The sequence below is a fragment of the Rhea americana genome, unplaced genomic scaffold (genome assembly GCF_003343005.1).
Source record: "Rhea americana isolate MKP2758 unplaced genomic scaffold, rheAme1 scaffold_152, whole genome shotgun sequence".
NCBI classification, from domain to species: domain Eukaryota; kingdom Metazoa; phylum Chordata; class Aves; order Rheiformes; family Rheidae; genus Rhea; species Rhea americana.
Window position 1 is genome coordinate 553,976 of NW_028185617.1, and position 18,535 is coordinate 572,510.

The window sequence follows — 18,535 nt, forward strand, 5'->3', positions numbered from 1 at the left end:
ACTTCTATGTTAAATCCTAGCTTTGTGTCATGAATGCTAATGTATTTGCTACCTGTTCTTATCTAAGACCAGCAGATTTTTGAAGCTAAACAGTCAATTTTCTACTCTTTTATTTCCCCAAAGAACCTGCTATTTAGCACCTAACTTAAGTGTGATTTACAGGAAGGAGAAGTGAACATTGGTATTTAATTTCTTTTCTTTTCATGCTTTCTTATAATTTTGAACTTACTATAACTTGTGGGAGTTCTGCCTATACTGCAGAAACATGTGGCATATCTGACATGAAAAGTAATTTAAAAAGCAAGCAATGTGCTATTAATATCTTGTATTTTAAAAGCACTTTTCCACCCCAGACTGGGTTATTCATTTCCTCTGTTTTCCTGTTAGAATCACTGTTGCTGACAATAAAAAAGATTAATCTGGACTAAGAGGAATCCTCTGTTAGTCTATGACTTCTTTACAGTTATTTAAGACATGCCAAGAGTGATGGGAACTCGGTAAAGATATCTTTGTACTGTAGCATTTGAGAACTCCTTAGTACAAGAGGGACATGCCACTACTGGAGAGAGTCCAGCATAGGGCTGCAAAGATGATTAGAGGACTGGCTCTCCCACAAGAGAGATCTCTTATGACAAAAGGCTGTTTAGCCTGCAGAAGGGAAGCCTGAGAGGYGATTAATAATATCTTATTAATATCTACTAATACTTTAAGGGAGGATGTCAAGAGGATGGGACTGGACTCTTTTCAGTGGTGCCAAGAGACAGGACAAGAGAAAACAGGAACAAACTGAAACATAGGAAATTCCACCTGAATATAAGGAAAAACTTCTTCACTGTGAAGGTGACAGAGCAGTGGCACAGGTTGCCCAGAGAGGTTGTGGAGTCTCCTTCTCTGGAGATAGTCAAAACCTACGTGGATCCAATCCTGTGCAACGTGCTCTAGGTGATCCTGCTTGAGCAGGGGGGTTGGACTGCATGAGCTCCARAGGTCCCTTCCAACCTCAACTGTGATTCTGTGAACTCGGTATTCTGTCACTCTGTGCAGGCCATGAGGTAAATGTTCTCTGACTTCAGCAAAGAAACCTGTAGGATATTCTTAGAGATATCCTGGCAGAAACACCATGTAGGTTAAGAGAGCCCAAAGGCTATCTTTAGACCCCTTTTCTTTTCTATCCCCAGCCATTCTTCTTCAAGGCTGAGTGAAATTTGGCCATTTTCCCTCCCTGCTCCTCATGGTAATCCACAATAGAGAAAACATTAATGGCGGAAAATGTGTCACACTTTGGTGAAAGTAAATGTTCTAATTTAGGGGATCATGCTTGGCTGTTTTGAAACACCATTTCAACACTGGTGTAACAGGAGATGAAGAAAGGCAAGGTATCTGTGTTATAATAATGAGGGACCCATTATGTAATCTGCCAAAACAGAGTACACTGAACGTTCCTGTTTGTTAGACAATTTTGTCATTTTGTCATGGAAAAGGGGAACAAACATACAGATCTTACCTGCCTGTTCCATGAGAGTGGTTTGTGTTCTGACAGAGCTGAAAACTGTCTGGCAGCAGAGCCACCAAAATACATCAGAAAATAGAGATCTACAGACACTGTTATCTTACCACAAAGGCACATGTCCCGTCTCTGATCCTGGTCATAACTTTCTCTATAGTATACCTGCCAAGGTTCTCTGGAAAGAGCCCTGTGAAGCCAGTGCCCGTTGACCTGAGCAAGGATTTGGAGCTTTGTTCTGCCCTGTAGCTGGTCACACCAGTGGCCCTTTATAGAGGCCAACCAGCAAGATAGGACATCTYATGGGTGATGTTTTCCTCTTCTGTCTAGTTTCATAAGAAGCAATTTCTTAGTGTTTCTAGGCTCTTCCTGATAGGTGCAGAACTCATCCTCTTCCTCTTGTTCTTTCTATTAACCATACAGCCGCATGACCAAAATGGCAAAAACACATTGACACAATGTCATAAAACTGGCTGTAACTTCTTGGCAATGAAGGGGCTTCTTGACCACCAAGTGATATCAATATCTGTGGTTTTAATAGTCTCACTGGTTGATACTCTTAACATTCCTGACTACAGCACCTGATTCAAGTTGCCCAGAGAGGTTGTGGAGTCTCCTTCTCTGGAAATCTTCAAGGCCCACCTGGATGCAACCCTGTCTACCATTCCCTAGGTGACCCTGCTTGAGCAGGAGGATTGGACTAGATGATCTCYGGAGGTTCCTTCCAACGTTACTGATTCTATGATTCAAATGCTGGAAGTTGCCTAGGGGACAACTATTTAAATTTAAAGAGTCTCTGTGGTGGACAGCTTGTATTCAGAAAATTTGACTCTTGTTTACACTGGAAAAATTTAGTCTTGTTTGTTTGCTGGTATTTTGTTATTTGAGCATTTTGACAAACTGACACTGTAACTGACTCCTTACAGGCTAGAGAAATGTACGCAAATAGAGCTATGGAAACCAAAGATTTATACATATATGTGTAAGGCAGGAGTTGAACTTTTCTAATATTCAGTATTTCTATGTAGTCAAGATTGTTCTACTTTAAGCTGTTGCTGAATTTTTAAAGGTAATTGGCAAAATAAGAGTAATGAGCAGGTAAGCCTTAAACAGTGTAATGCTTAGTTTCTACTATTTTTTWAAAAAAAATATTTTTATAAAGCCTAGGTTTGACTGAAAAGGACACTCTTTTTGTATTCTTATGGTCTGAGTAAATAGGAGGAAAAAAAAATTCCTCTTTAGATATAATGACATTTAAATTGAAGAGAAGCTCAATAGTAAATCAAATTAATACATTTATTTCTGTTGGATCCTATCATGCTTATAGAATGCAATAACTACATTACCTTATTTTGCTTTGCAGATATTTGTATGCTCTAGGACAGAAGGTTTGGAAGCGGTGGAAAAAGCGCTACTTTGTTCTTGTTCAGGTTAGTAATATGTCAAATGAAGACTGTGAAATTTCATTAAAAATACTACTAATTCTCTTGTGGATGGTTTCTGCAGCARTTTTTTCAATCAGTATCTTCATATACTGGAGCACAGTTCCAAGCTTCTTACAGCACAGAGACTTCCCAGGATAATTTAAATTTTGATATTTAATAAACAAAAGTATCACTGAGTTTTGCAAATATATAAATCAGTCCATACATTGATCAATGTTTGAACTTAAACATAGAAATTACAATGTGATCTTGAAACATCCTGTTGTCAGCTATCAGCACTCAATTTAAAATAATATTTTAAGCAGTAGGTTATTTACTGTTTCATTTATTCTACTTCAGCAATGATTTCCTGCCCTTAATGTTAAGTAATAGCAACAATAATTATGAATAAGCTTTTTTATATTTTTTTAAAATAATGCTATTTTTTGTTCTTCGTAATATTAAATTGTGCAAAATACAATTGTGTAGTGTATATGGAAAATCTAGTGCAGCATGTGCTCTTCACCACAGAAATGCGCTGAGCTGATTTTTCTTAACTTTTTGTACAAATCCAGAACTGTAAGTATCTTCACATCCAGTGAATTTTGATGCTAACAGATAACTAATACATTAGGAATAGAAATGTAGATTTTGAGTTGTCAAAACTGAGAAAYGAACAATTTTAAAAAATCTTTGGAGAATCATTATTTTCTGTTTGTGCTTGTCTTCAGATTGCCGTTACAAATTTGACATTTCAGGTGTTGAGAAAGGGCTGTTCTCCTGTGTGCCCTTTTTTTGTTGACAGGAAAGTGTTACGGTGATGATGCAAGTCTCCGTAACTTCATATGCAAGTCATATGGAGGATGAAGCTTGTTATGCAGAGGATGTCTTTTTTTAAGAAYGAGCTTCTAAAACTAATTTACAGAAGCCTTGATCCGTTTCTCTAGCGTTCTGTCAGTCATACTCAGGACCTGTTCCTTTCATTCTCCTAAAATCATGAAAATTGTAAGGATGTTAAAAATCCTGAGCAAGTTCTTCAATAAAGAAAAGCTGAGAGTATTTACRTCTTATTATTTCTAAGCTTAAATCAGTACCTTACTTCCACTGGCTTCARTGGAATTGACTGTAATATTGATAATTAAGAAGCGATGGTTATAAGGTCAAACAAGGTCATCTGGAAAAGTTAGTGAATTCATTTTGGCTCTGGTCTTGCTAAGATTCTGTGTGAAGATGAGGCCTACTCGTAAGTTTACTAAGATTATCAATGATTGGGAAGATGTCTTCCCAAGGTGGAAAGGCTTATAAAGCATGGAGAAGCAAAAATAACTTCTTAAAGTCTACCCCCATCCTCCGAAACAGATAGGATGCTCCCTCATCCTATGTGCTCTTCTTTCACACTCCTCCTACTTTACATCCTCACTTTCACAAAAAGACCTGTTTGCTTCTTCCTAGTCACAGACTGCAGCTGAGCTTTGAAGAAGTGCAAAAAACCACCTAAGATACCCATGGTCTTTTTYTCTGTATAATATTCAAGACAACTGAGAAAAACAGTAGATTCCAGCCAAGTTAAAATTAACTCTCTCCTGCTTTCTATTCTCAAAGAGAAGAGTCAAGGGAGAATATTGTGGGAGTTTTCAGATTATGATGGGATTTAGATATCACTATTTCATTTTAAAGCAGCTATGAAACACAGTAAGGCTATATAAAAGACACTTCATTAAATCAATATTGACTGTCTGGACAGCTCTGACTTATTTATGTAATCCATACATTACTTATGCTGACAGTATGATGAGGCTGACATGTGAAATAAGCATTCAGTAAGGAATATCATCCTGTTATATTGATTTATTACTGGCACATTGATGATTCTTTCCCGATAGCTTAGCTTTTACCTTGTATTGAGCTACATTAAGGACATGAAATTCAGTTATAAGATAGGGGCTATCAGTRTGGTTTACATATGTTTTTGAAATCTGACTGAGGCGTGACATTAGATGAATAATAYTGATTTTTCAAGAGAGCAATATGAATAACGTGCATATTGTGATTGCTGCATGTATTTGAAGTTTAGTTGTTTGTGAAGGAACAGCTCAATGTTATCGGAAGGTTACAGGGGCTGAAAATTTTAATGCCTTTRATGTCTGTCCTGCGTTCATGRGTTTGCCRTTGGTCTTTCACTTTGTTACATAGTAGGTAAAATGGCTCATATTCAGATGTTTGGATCTATGAAAATTATGAAATTCAGGTAGATGTGGTCATAGGTTGGGGATTTCCTTTTCTCCTATCAAATAGTACTATTTAAAAAGGCAGCTTGATTCTGTTGTTGGATAAAAAAAAATGTGTTCTACATAATCCTGAGTTTTGAGTACTCMTTGCTTCATCCAGTATTGGTATTTGTTTGCTGAATTCTAAGGGGAAGCTACCTAGAGCTCCATTAATTAAAAATATTTGAAACCAGTCATAATTCTATCTTAAGCATTATTTCAGATTCTGCAGAAACTGCTTTATATCTTCCCTTATAGCAACTGAGAGCAGCCACAGATACTAWGGGAAAAGGTCAAAGAGACTGCTAATGTAATCAGACGAGACAAGTTTTATATTTCTTTATTTTGTAGGAACTTCTTTTTTGCTCTGGAGKTTTTTGCTTGTTTGGTTGTTTTTTGCTTGTCCCTCTGGGTGGATAGGCTTTAAGATTTCTGATTTTTAACATATTATGAAATATAAGGCTTATTTTTACATGACTAGCTTTTCACTARATTATTACTTTAAAATACCAGAAAGCATTTGAAAACTATTAATAAAAATACAATCAATATCRTTATAATCCATTTCTTATAATGCTGATATGATTTAAAAAAAAAAAAAAGAACAAACATGAAGTCTAGACCATCTACAACCTGCTCTTCAAAAAGATAAAGTGGCTGAAAAATCTGAAAGAAATGGGGATGTATGCATTTTCCCCAGTTAGGGCTACTAGCTTCCTTTCTGATGACTCAGATTGTCTATGTAGTGTGGTTACATGGAATTGTTGAATTGCAAATTTGAGTGATATGGATGTCTGCTAGGTTATGTCATCTGACAAAATAGAGTACTTAGAGATGTTTTTTTACTGCAATGTCAACTATAAAAAATTAAATCTGTAGGCTGAGTTTACAAGAGGGAGAAGAGTGAGGTCTCATGAAATGCGGTAATACTGCAGCAAAGGATTGAGAGGTATATTATGAACCAATAGCTCCCTCTGTGATGCTTGTGCACTAGGACAAATGTGGCTCTTGGACACATAAACAAGGTAAAATCAAGTAGTAAGACAGGCAATATTGCTTCTGTTCATAAGACTAATGACAAGATTAGTAGCTGAGCCCAGGTCTAATATCTGGACGAATTTGGGAAGCACTGAAAATTAGAATAAATGAGAAGTTAAAAAAAATAGTGAGAGAGAATTATAGTCTGGAAAACTTGCCTTAAAACATAAAACTTGAGAAATCCAATTTAATCAGCCAACATGGGGAAAAAAAAAAGAAAAGGAGATGACTTAATCATGTTGAATAAGAATTTAAATGGAAAAGGTGCTTTGAATAATAAATGAAAAATTTAGCAGAAAAATGAATAATGATCACATCAAATTGCTGATACTAAAGCTAGACAAAGTCAGGCTGGAAATTAAAGACAAATTTTTAACTGTAGGGATAACTAGAAGAACTTAGCTTGGRATGTGATAGATTCTTCATCATTTAAAACCTTAAAACTAAAATACAGTACTTTTCTTAAATACATACATGAAAGAGAAACTGTGGATTCAATGCAAAAATAGTTAGGTTAACTGTAGTATGTGTTATTCCAGGGACAGGCTAGCTGATTGTGATAGTCTTTTCCGGCCTGAAAAATCTGTATTTATGAAAATGAGGTTTTGGTTTGCTTTTTAATTTATACTTAGTTGTCTCTCCTTATTACATCCCATTTAAGTGGATTTACTAAACTTGAGTTTTTAGTTTTCTGACTTCTAGCCATACAATATCACTCAAACATATTTATTTTACAATAGAATTTGTTGCTTGCTTACTTAAATTAATTGCTCTAAATTAATATCGTATGTAGAAATTATATACATAAATCAGAAGTTCGAATATATATCCTGTAAAACTAACTTAACTTTAATTAATTTGGAATCTCTCTCTTTAGTCTCTCTTCATTTTAGACTTCTTCTGCAATTCTAAATAATTAGTTCATCACTTTGGGCCTGGTTGCAATTTTATGGAGGAAGCTATTATACTTGTTCCTTTTGCTTTTTACTCTGTGGAAGAGGACATATATTCAGTATCCAAATAGTATAGCATAATCAAGTTTGGTGAAGGAATCTCAGAATAAATGTAACCAAAAAATATTCAAAACAATGCAATATTTTGAGAGCTTTATGCAGATAATAGTTACATTCCTTCCATTTTTATTTTCTTTTACCCAAAGAGGCCAAGGTCTTTCATCAATGGCAGTTGAAGTCGTTGTATTTTGAGGTTTAGCAGTGTGCAGGTACAGCACCCACTAGAATACAAATTAAGCAGAATGTCAGCTGTTGAAATTTGACTTCAAAAAGGATAATTCATGAAATTATAGCCAAAGTAATACATCTAGGTTATGATTAGCTGAGCAACCAGCAGCTGAGATAAACAGAGTCCTTCATTTATCAGACAACGTTCCTTGGATCCTTGCATAATTTGGCAAACCTAGCAAGTGATGTTGTCATCCTAAAGTTAACAAAATCTTACCTGTGAATTGGCCAGACGTCCTACAGTCCCAGGAGACAGGAGCTGCACAGGCCCGTTAAAACTCACTTCTTTTAAGTCTCAAGTGTTTGCAGATTGAGAAGCTCCCTGTTCTCATCACCTTTTATGTTCTTCTAGCTCTTTATTTAAAGCTGGTAACACCTCAGTTTCTGTCAGTGATTCCTTTTCCTCCCTCAGCTGTTACTGATTATTATTGCCCAGATTATGTGTTCATAGTTTCAGCTGAATGATAATTGTTCTGGAAGTCCCTCTGCAAAGAGTCCTTTTACATAGAAAAGTCTTTTTTTCTCTAGCTTTATGGAATACAGGACTTTCTCTCTCGCACAGTAGGCTGAGCAGTTTGCTCAATACAAAGTATTTTCCCTAACAGTACCTACTTTGCTTCCTTTCAATTTTTCTTAAAGCCATACCCCAGAATACATCACATTTCAGAAAATGGCAAAGGAGAATGAATACTGAAATTTTTATGTAGCATAAAATATTTCTCAAAAAGATATTTTGATTTCTTTGGCTCTACTGAGAGCTAATTTACACAGTGGCTGGAACGTGTGATACGCTTTGACTGCTGTCAAGTAAAGCTATGGAATGGAATTTGACAATTAAGAACTCCTTTCTCACTCAGGTTAGCCAGTACACATTTGCCATGTGCAGTTACAGAGAAAAGAAATCTGAGCCTCAGGAACTGATGCAACTCGAAGGATATACTGTGGATTATACAGCTCCTCACACAGGTACTTTTCATGATTTTGAAGTATGACTTGTATATATAAAACTGCTGATTCACTTTGTTCATCTTGATCCACCAGCTAACAACACCAGGGTCATTTTTTCCTGCATCAGAAAGTTTTGAAGGTATTCTTGTAAGATTTTCTAATGAGAAAAATCATGCTTTTAAAAGAATCTAGTTGTAGAAAGAAATAACAATAAACTTCAGACTAAGGTTGTCTGAAATGTTACACAGCTGTGTGTGATACAAAGGAAAAAATAGTGAGTTCTAATCAGTGTTTCATTTTTCCCTTTTGTTTTTGATGGTGKAATAATATGGCAGTGTACTGTAAAGTATATTGCTAAATCATTTAGAAAATAAGGTGAATAACATCAGTGCTTACTAGACAAGTTACTCAGAGTAAGAGAAGTTACTCAGAGTAATCAAAAATAGAACAAAAATATCAGCAAAACTATCCAATTTAGCCATAAATTGGCAGCGGGAAATCAAAGTTGCAGAAGTAGAGAAAAACATTTTGACTGTACCTACACAATGGAGAGTTACGAAATAACTACCCTCATGGAAGAGACCTTTAAGTTACTGAAGATTGCTCTTTGAAAACGTTGGCACAACGTTTAGAATAATTGAAAAGGCAAGCAAGGTTTAGAAGGTGTTTGGAAAGCCCAACAATTTTATATCATAAAAAAAAAAAACTCTTGTGCAGACACAGGTTGAACATTGCTATTTTGGTTATACTCTGTCAAAAAGAAATACTAGAACCAAAAAAAGTACCAAGAAAGGAGCAGCAGAGATGACAGAGGTATGGACCTGCTTTTGTTCAAGAAGAGATTAAGTAGATGGCAACTTCCAGCTAAGAAAGTGATCACAGAATCATAGAATCAGTAAGGTTGGAAGGGACCTCTGGAGATCATCTAGTCCAACCTACCTGCTCAGCAGGGTCACCTACAGCATGTTAGACAGGGTTGCATCCAGGCGGGCCTTGAAGATCTCCAGAGAAGGAGACTCCACAACCTCTCTGGGCAACCTGTTCCAGTGCTCTGTCACTCTCACAGGGAAGAAATTCCCCCTCACGGTCAGGCGGAATTCCTATGCTTCAATTTCTGCTCATTGCCTCTTGTCCTGTCACATGGGACAACTAAAAAGAGTTTGTCCCCGTCCCCTTGACACCCTCCCTTCAGGTACTTATGCACATTGATCAGATCCCCCCTCAGTCTTCTCTTCCCCAGGCTGAAGAGGCCCAGCTCTCGCAGACGTTCCTCATAGGGCAGATGCTCCAGCCCTCTGATCATCTTTGTAGCCTTACGCTGGACTCTCTCCAGTAGCTCCATGTAAATGATGATGCCTGAAGGAGGATATAATAGAGGAATATATAATTACATATGGCATGGAGAAGATGAATAAAAAACTCATATTTCATTGTTGCTCAAAATGCAAGAATGGGGGACACCTATCAAAATTATCAGGCCACTTGATAATTAGACAAAAAAATTTTGGTTGTTTTTTTCAGGAAACCAAATTCTTCTTAAAAATAATAAAACTCATATAATGGAAACTGAAAGTATAAAGGGGTTCAGAAAGCAGTTCTTTAATGGAAAAAAAATCCAATAGAAAAAAACAAACTTGATTTTTAGAGCTATTTAATCACATAACTTCTGAATTTATTCTTGTTGTATTTATTACTTCTGTATGTTTCCGTTTAATACCTATAGCTCATGATTTTATCATACTGCCAGATCATAAATAACTATAGAATTTATGTTCTTTTTTGCCCCCTCCCCCTACACATAGAAGAAAACTAGTTAATTATTTTAGTAAACATTAACGATTAACCAGCTGTAACTTTTACTTATTAACATTACCTTTTTATCTCCTGCTCCAGGTCTTCAGGGTGGTCGAATGTTTTTCAATGCTGTTAAAGAAGGTGACACAGTAATATTTGCCAGTGACGATGAGCAGGATAGAATACTGTGGGTTCAAGCGATGTACAGAGCCACAGGTCAATCATATAAACCTATTCCTGCAAGTCAGGCTCAGAAGATGAATCCTAAAGGAGGAAGTGTCAATACAGATATATCCCCGCTTTGTAAGTTCCTTATTTTATCTTTTGGGAGGTTTATTTTGTTTTTAGTGGGTAATATGTAGTGGTTCCCTCAGTGAAGATTAATTAAGCAGAACTCATTGACTAGGGAAATGTGCCTAGCAGTTTTTTGCTAGTGAGCTCTACCTCAGAGTATTATTACCAGCCAGGGAAATCCTGACTTGAAGATCATTATTTTTATTATAATCCATGAAAATATGGTAATTAGCTTCATATTCGCTACAGTTGACCCATATATTACTATGGAGATGGTTGTTCACTGTACATTGTATTTTTCAGTAGTCAGCCAGTGTGGTGTTGGATAGAGAAGCATCAATTTACTCACAGATTTTCGTAGATTTATGACATCTTTATTACACATTAAACATAAATATATTCTCAAAATTGCAGTGAAGACTTTAAAGTAATATTAAATGATAATAATTCAAATTTAAGATTTCCTCTTTTTTCTTTGAGAAAAATATAGCCACAAAGAAAATCAAGTAACATCTATTAAACATATATATTTTTTCATGTAATCTATTTTAAAGTATGCCATATTTAGATATCTGCACATAGAAAGCATATATGACTTTTTGTTTTGGGAGCTGAGAGGAGCAACTTTTCTGTCCTATAAAACCAATGCGATACAAGGATTTTTGTAATAGCCATCAAGTGTCTGCAATATCATGACTGTGTGTAGTAATTCTTCTTCAGTATCATCTGTACGTGTAGAGTGATAGAGGGAAGACACATGTTTAGACTCAACTTGGTTTAATACCCAAAGTCTGTAGCAGGCTGACTCAAACCCTTCTCTGTCAGTCCTACTACCACTTGACCTCAAGTCCTTTCATCCATCCTGTAATTTCTTGTTGTGCGATTATTTGGTTATTATTTATTATTTTACCATATTTGGTTGTTAGCCAACCAAAATCCTGGCTGTGTTGTAAAGAAAATTGATAAAGCATGTCTTGCGTCACAGATGCGTTGACTTCTTTGGGATTTTTAATCTGAAACAGTTAGAAAAAGTGAACTAGCCAGGCACCACGATGGGGTGCTAAAGGTGAAGTATTTTGCAGAAGGGAGACGATGACTCTACTAAAGCAAAGGTGGAGCAACAGCAGGAAAGTGCTTCTATCCATCTTCYCCCAATTAGCTGAATGCAGGCTCGRTTCTGGGGAATATCCTGTGTTACCCTCCTAACATTTCTATTTCATATGCAGCAGCTAGGAAGCATAAAAGTAGTAAGCTAGTTAGAAACAGCCAAATACTTTTCTTCTGGATGCTGTGATTGCATGGAAGTGAAAGAAAACACAGTACATGGCAAAGAAGGTTGCAAGCCTTGATTTTTGCTTACCAAACTTGATAGGCAGTGAAAGGTGTGAACATAATTCTATGCTTAGTTAGATGTTGTAGGAGCAGATGAGGAGATATTAAAAGAAAGAGGAATTTAAAACGTACTTATACTTCATCCAGTGAGAAAAGGTACTCTAGAAGTTTATAATTTTTATTAATTCAGAATGCTTTCACTTGGAAGCCCACATGGTGCCCACACTGCTTTGAGTAAAAAACTCACAGTCTTTAAAAAACAAATGAAAAAGGCTTGCTGTACATTGGTATGGAGCAGCAAGCATGTTGCAAAGCTGAAATATAAAAAACAATTCTAAATTGGAATATATTATGTTTTCAGAGATTAAATTAATGATAATGATAAAGAATTGAAAGATAAGTCTCACATATCTTGATTTTACTTTAGACATTTAACATGACTGCCATTCATTAAGTGGAATGAAAAATAAAGTTTGTTTTAAGGGCAGTTTAAGGGAAACTCAAAAGCCTTTATATATCATGTATTTTTCTCCTGGGCTTATGTATCACCTTGAACAAGCTGATATGATGAAGTGTATATAGATCAGAAATCAGTGCTTAAAACATTATTTGTTATTGGGTTTAATACACTTCAATGTCAGTATTTTGTAATTAATTCATAAAATTCCTTGCAATAGAGTGTGAAATTTGAGTTATTTTGAAGTTTAGGCTTAAAAGAATCAGTTTGACTAATTTCTGTAATAAATCCAATTCTGCCTTCATGAGGAAAATTTTATTCTTCCATATCATGCACTTGAGGGAGAAATTGGTATAATGAATGAATCAATTTTTAAGAAACTGCAAAAACTGAGGTTTACAGGTAAGATTTACGTTATATCATTTTCTTGGGGCAAAATATTACTCCTAAGAAGAATCTATTTCTGATCTTTTGTCAGATTTCAACAATATTTTCAGTTTCCTAAAAAGTTAATTCTTTTTCCTCCTAGAAAAAATGTTTGTATAAAAYTAAGATTATTTTATTTTTAATGAAGATATGAAGTCAGGTATTTGAGAGCTAATTTATATTTTCACTGAAACTCGTTTCCATTTTTTCTGCTTTGCTATATGCTGCACTTTTGACTAGAGAGTTTATCAACTACCTTTTTGTGTAGCTTATTTTTCAGTTAATGCACTATGTAAGCCCTTCCAACCAATACAGGACCACATTGTGTTCATTCTGAAATTATATCACACCCCCCCACACACATACACACACAACAGGCAGAAAACAAACTTGCATAAAGCAAATGTAATTTAATAATGTTGAAGCCTTGCAAGTCTGTCCTAATCTTCCTCATCCTCTAGGAACATAAGAGATGCAATTTAGCTGTCCTGATGCAACATACAAAAATAACCTGTAGTAGCCTGAAAAAATGTAGATACCCTTAAACTCCTGGGTGGAGAGAAAACCAACTTAAGCAGACATGCTTCAACATTTTTATATATTGTATTTTCTGTTACCTTGTAGACAAAATTCTCTCTTTCAAAGTTAACATCATATTATTAGCTGAAAATAATAACTTGTCAAAGTGCAAGAATTTTATCTAATATGCTTTTAAAATTTTTGATGAAACTAAATGTACAAATGACAATATTTTTTTCCCTTGCCAAAATTTTGTATATTCTTAAGTCAAAATTCTTCAAGGATTTTGTTCTTGTAAGCTGTAGTAGATTCTATGATCTATGACAATTAAGAAACCTTTCCTTTTAGATATAAAAGGATGGTCTTTTGCAGTTATTGCTGTCTTGTTCCACATAAAATAATTCCTTACTAATTCCAGAACAACCTCCTCTTTTTCTTTTTCTTTTTTTTTGTTTTGTTTTTAAGAGACTCTGCAGTGACTTATTTACTGAAAGCTGTCAATCAGTGTAGCTTATATCTTTACATCTGCTAAAAAATATGTAAATTACATATARATAGTTTTTAAATTAAACCCCATCTTTTTTTAAGATCATTTTTTTTTTGCTCTGTAGCACTTGAACTGGGCCAGATGCTGTGTGTCAAACATCTAGGACTTAGTCCATCGTAAATATGATATATGTAAGGCTTCAGTATTTGGTATAATTCTAACAGCAATTGTTTTAGAAGGAGTAGAGTTACATTTTATACTTGCATTGTTTTCATTACTGAATACATTTTATGTTTGCATTGTTTTCACTACAAGGGCAACTGAACTAATTTCTGTCTAAAGGTTTTTTTTTTTTTTTTTTTTTAACAGACAGTATTCCCTTGGTTTTAAAGGTGCTGAATAGATGTGAACTATAGCTCTTTGAGTTAAAGTGCACTGGATTTTAAGTGCTTTGAGAAAATGAAGACTGCTTTAGTAAAGGAGAAATCTTTTGGGGTGCTTCCACCAGACTTTCATAGTTGCTTTCTAATCTTTCTGTTCTCTAGCCAGTATTTTTAATTTTCAAATACTCTGTGTTAGAATCAATAGAGTCTCCAACCTGGATTAAGCTTCTGTGTTTGTTTTTAAAGGAACCTACCGTATCAGCTTTCTACGAAATGTTTTCCCTGTCCACGTCCAAATTCAAAGGAGCCCATTTCTTTTCCCAGTTCCCCTTCAAGGCTCTGAAACCTTTCCACGTGAAACCCTTCCACAGGAAACCTTTCCATATGCATATTGGCAGCTCTGAGTGCAGCAGAGCACAATGAAAACCCCATTTGTCCTTCCCTACCGCTGGGCTGCTGAGCCTTGGTAAGGCAGAGGGAGGTAACTTGCTCTTTCAACACCTCGCCTACCCACAGCAATAGTCACTGAACCTTTGTAATAAAATTTTGCAATGCATTATGTGGCTAAGATTTCTTTTTCTTATAAAATCAAAAATGAACTTTTTCAGGAGTTTTATTTCTCTCCTTATCTAGCTTGCAAGAGTAAAAAGAGAATCCTGGGCTAATAATGTTGTAGTAAACAAGGTCTCTAATACGAAGATATTCATATTTATTTGTAGTGTCCAATTCAGCACAGACTTAAGTTTACAAAAAGGAGAATTTTTCTTGAAGTTTCATGTTTAGATTTTGTTGAAAGCCTGTTTTCCTTATAACTGAATTCTGCACTGAATTACATTCTTAATCATTACTCTCTGAAGATTTGATTTACTCTTTCAGCCTTACCTTTAATCATATGATAATTAATATAAGGTACAATCTCTTAAAATAAAAGCTTGGCTGACACCTAATTTGGAAAAAAAAAAAAAAAAAAAAAGAATGCAAGGAGCAGCAGAAATAAAATATTGATTATGTTGGAGGCATGTACCAGCAAATTTGCACTGACTTCGTACAAAAGAGTATTTAAAATAGCATGAACAGGATTCAGCCACCTCAGAGCTGGATCCAAACAGACACATCAGGAGCTCCTGAAGAGGAACTATACATGCATTTATAATAAAACGTTGAGGGTCTAATTGCTCTTCAGAGCAATTTTAGCAAATACAGAAAATGGAAATACTATTCTTGCATATGCACAGCAGCAATATACCTAAGACCAAGTTACAGTTTTCTAACTAAACAGAATATGAACAGTGTCTGTTGTTCATGCTGTGTAGCAGTTTATGATTATTCATGTAGGACATTTAGAAGAAACTTGATACTCTACATTACCAATATGATAAATACATTTAATTGTGATACTGAAATCAAAATACGATTGTGTTGTATGCTTCTAAAAATAGATATTAATGTATTTATTTATTTATGAGTAAAACAACTTGATGCTGCACTTCTGTAGTATAAGGTGGCTCCGAAACAAAAGTGAAGACAGTAGAAAAGTCAGAAATTTTCCRGAGAGGCATGCTTCAGGGAAAGCATAAAAAAAATTGGATTTTCCTGAGTCATATAAAGGTACAGAAGGTAATCACCTTTTTAATGACTGATGTACTGGAAGATGTATTCATACAATTAGAAAAGCCAAGAAAGTAGTGGCCACTCTGTTAATAACTTGGTCRTAACAAAGGAGTGACGAGCATATGAGGAGATTTCCATGTTTTAGTGAGGCAACACAAAACCGAACATCATTCTACACAACCATGGGTTCAGAGTGGTCTCCTGGTAAAAATACATGTATAGATTTAAAGGAGAAAGATACCAAAAWAAATGGGGTAAATGAGGAATCATAAGTGTAATTTCCATCCTCTCTCTTTTGGAATAATATTACTTATCAAAATACCTCACACAAAAAAGTGTTATAAATAGAGATTTTATAGAAGTCAGTTGCACCAGTTGTAAATAAATAGCTAGCCCGTGTACAAAACATGAAATTCCATTTAGTTAAGTACAGTTGTATCAAGGAGAATCAAATACATAGGCTAAACATTGCTATTACAAGACACCAATCCACTGAAGAAAAGTTTATGACATTTTCACGTTAATTTATTGTTTCTTTCAAATTTTGTTTTTATCACCCTCAATTTTTCAACCAATTGTGTCTGTTTGTGAAAAAAACAGAATATGATTAATATTAAATTACTGATTTCATAATACATACACAGAAGGAATACCCCCAGTTAATCTTATGGTGGCATTGCTCAGTTTTTGATTACCAGGTAATGTTCCTGTAACACAGTTCTTTTAAAGTGGTTCTGAGGTGTTTGTGTGTGTATGTTCATTTTATTCAATCTTTTTAAAACAAAGTGAAAAAGAAGATATTTCTTATTTTACATAGTTTCGTCAGCAATTTTGGCATATCTGCTCTAYACCTTTGCTGCCTGGAAGAGTGGAGTCGCTTCACCACAGTTGCATGTTCCCCTCTTCACCTTTTCCAGCTTGCCCCTGCCTACCCCTGTCTCCCATTTAATATTGAAAGGTTGACATTAGCCTCCACCACCAACTCAACAGGCAGTCAGTAAGTCGTCTTTGTGCTTTCTCCTGCGCTCCTCAAAAGCAAACAAAACTTCCCTCTTCAAATGCCTCCTTTGGTAAAATACTGGCAGTGCATTAGGGCGCGATCCCCAGCCTCGTGGTTGACCCAGGTTGGCCAACTGTTTTCTCACATCCTTTTCTCCATCTGCAGTTTGGTTTTCTGATATTTAAATTAGAAGGTCTTTGGGACACAGATTATCKCTGGCTTATGTTTCTGAGTATGTAGCACTTCACAGTCCTGGTCAATGATCCAGGGTTGCAAATATCCCGTTGTAAGCTCTCCRTTTGCAGCAGCACTGGAAGGATTGTAATGTATGTCTTTTTGCAAAGAGGATATACACCTTCATTTTCATCCAACCAGTTCTAGCTGCTTGTATATCAGAGTCATCCTTCTTACCCTACTGCTCCCACCCTCTGAATCGTTTTAATCCCTACACTGCTAGATTTTTTTTGTCTCTGCCTACTGTTATTTCCTGCTGGCCTGGATTAGTTCAAATAGCGATGCTTAATCCCACACAGGGATGTCTGTGAGAGCCACAAAAAGGAGGAGGTCACCACTTTACAAGGCAAATGCCAGCAGTTCTCCCTATCACAGAACAAATGTCGCAAAAAATGTGCATTTGCTTTTGGTTTGGAACTGGGCAGAGGTGTTGCCTAGTGAATTGGTTATCACTGGGAACCACTCAAGCATGTGACAKAAACATGGAGTTCTTGGTAGTTTTAACTCAGTAAACTCTTAACTGAGTAGGTGATTATTTTACAGCTTTTGCAACTGGGCTAAAATTGGAAGTTTCTTGCAAAGATGGCAAAGGGCCTGTTCATTCTTCTAAAATGAATATTCTTGTCTAAAATAACATCCAAAAGATTTGCTAAAACCTCTACAATAGCTTTTCTAAGTTTTTACCATGGGTTTAAAAGATTATATCTCACATTTTTTTTTTCTGCGTTGGTCTAAAAAAATGGATGATTCTTTTTAGCTAACAGTTTCCAAATGGTAAAATAATAATGCAGCCTGAAACAAACCACTTAACATAGAAATATCAGCCAAAACAATGAGTTTGAGAAAGTTAGAAGCAACTGAAAACAGGACAATAAATTTTTTTAAGAAGGGAAAAAAGTTAAWTGTGGCAAAGCTGGAGAAGTATTATTCCTCCAGAGTTGTCCTTGTTTCCTCTACCTGATATTTCACAGGGTTGAGAGTATGTGAGGGTGAAAATGAAATCATATTTTTTACTTAACTGTATATCACTATATAGTACTTGTCCCATCTTTTGCATTCGTGTAGTCTGAACAGGGCCTCTGAAGCTTGTTTCTGTAGGTATTTGAAAAATATAGACTAATAGTAATTAATTTCTAAATCACAGTCATGTAACATTCATTATTCTTCCTTAGTCTTCAATCTTCCATCAATTTCTTAGATTATTAAAAATATTTTCTATTCCATTTCAAAAATATTTACTATTTCTCTTATATCATAATAGTAAAATAAGTTATAATATATTACATTAGATCTATTTTTCTATTATTTTTTTGCTTGCCCACAGCTAGTAAAGGTAAGTTTTTAACTCTTTCTCTKTTTTTAGAATGCATTTGTTATCAGAAATTCTATTAATGTTTGACTGACATTATATGAACCTTTTGATTCATTTACATCAGATGGTGGTCAGTCATGATCATTTCTTAGAATTAGATATAGCAAGTATGTATATTTTAATAAAGATTTTTGCTTATTATACAAATTATCTAGCAACAAATTCTGCTTTCTAGGCTATATTACCTTCAGTAAGTCACCTTTT

At 35.2% G+C, this 18,535-nt stretch overlaps 1 protein-coding gene across 1 annotated transcript in view; it reads left to right on the forward strand.

Moving 5' to 3' along the window:
• Positions 1-18,535, forward strand: part of CADPS2 (calcium dependent secretion activator 2) — a 277,978-nt gene that overhangs the window by 153,439 nt on the left and 106,004 nt on the right. Inside the window, exons 10-12 of the mRNA XM_085299698.1 lie at positions 2,868-2,934; positions 8,332-8,440; positions 10,316-10,519. Coding sequence (XP_085155824.1) covers positions 2,868-2,934; positions 8,332-8,440; positions 10,316-10,519 — 380 coding nt within the window. The remainder of the gene's footprint in view (positions 1-2,867; positions 2,935-8,331; positions 8,441-10,315; positions 10,520-18,535) is intronic.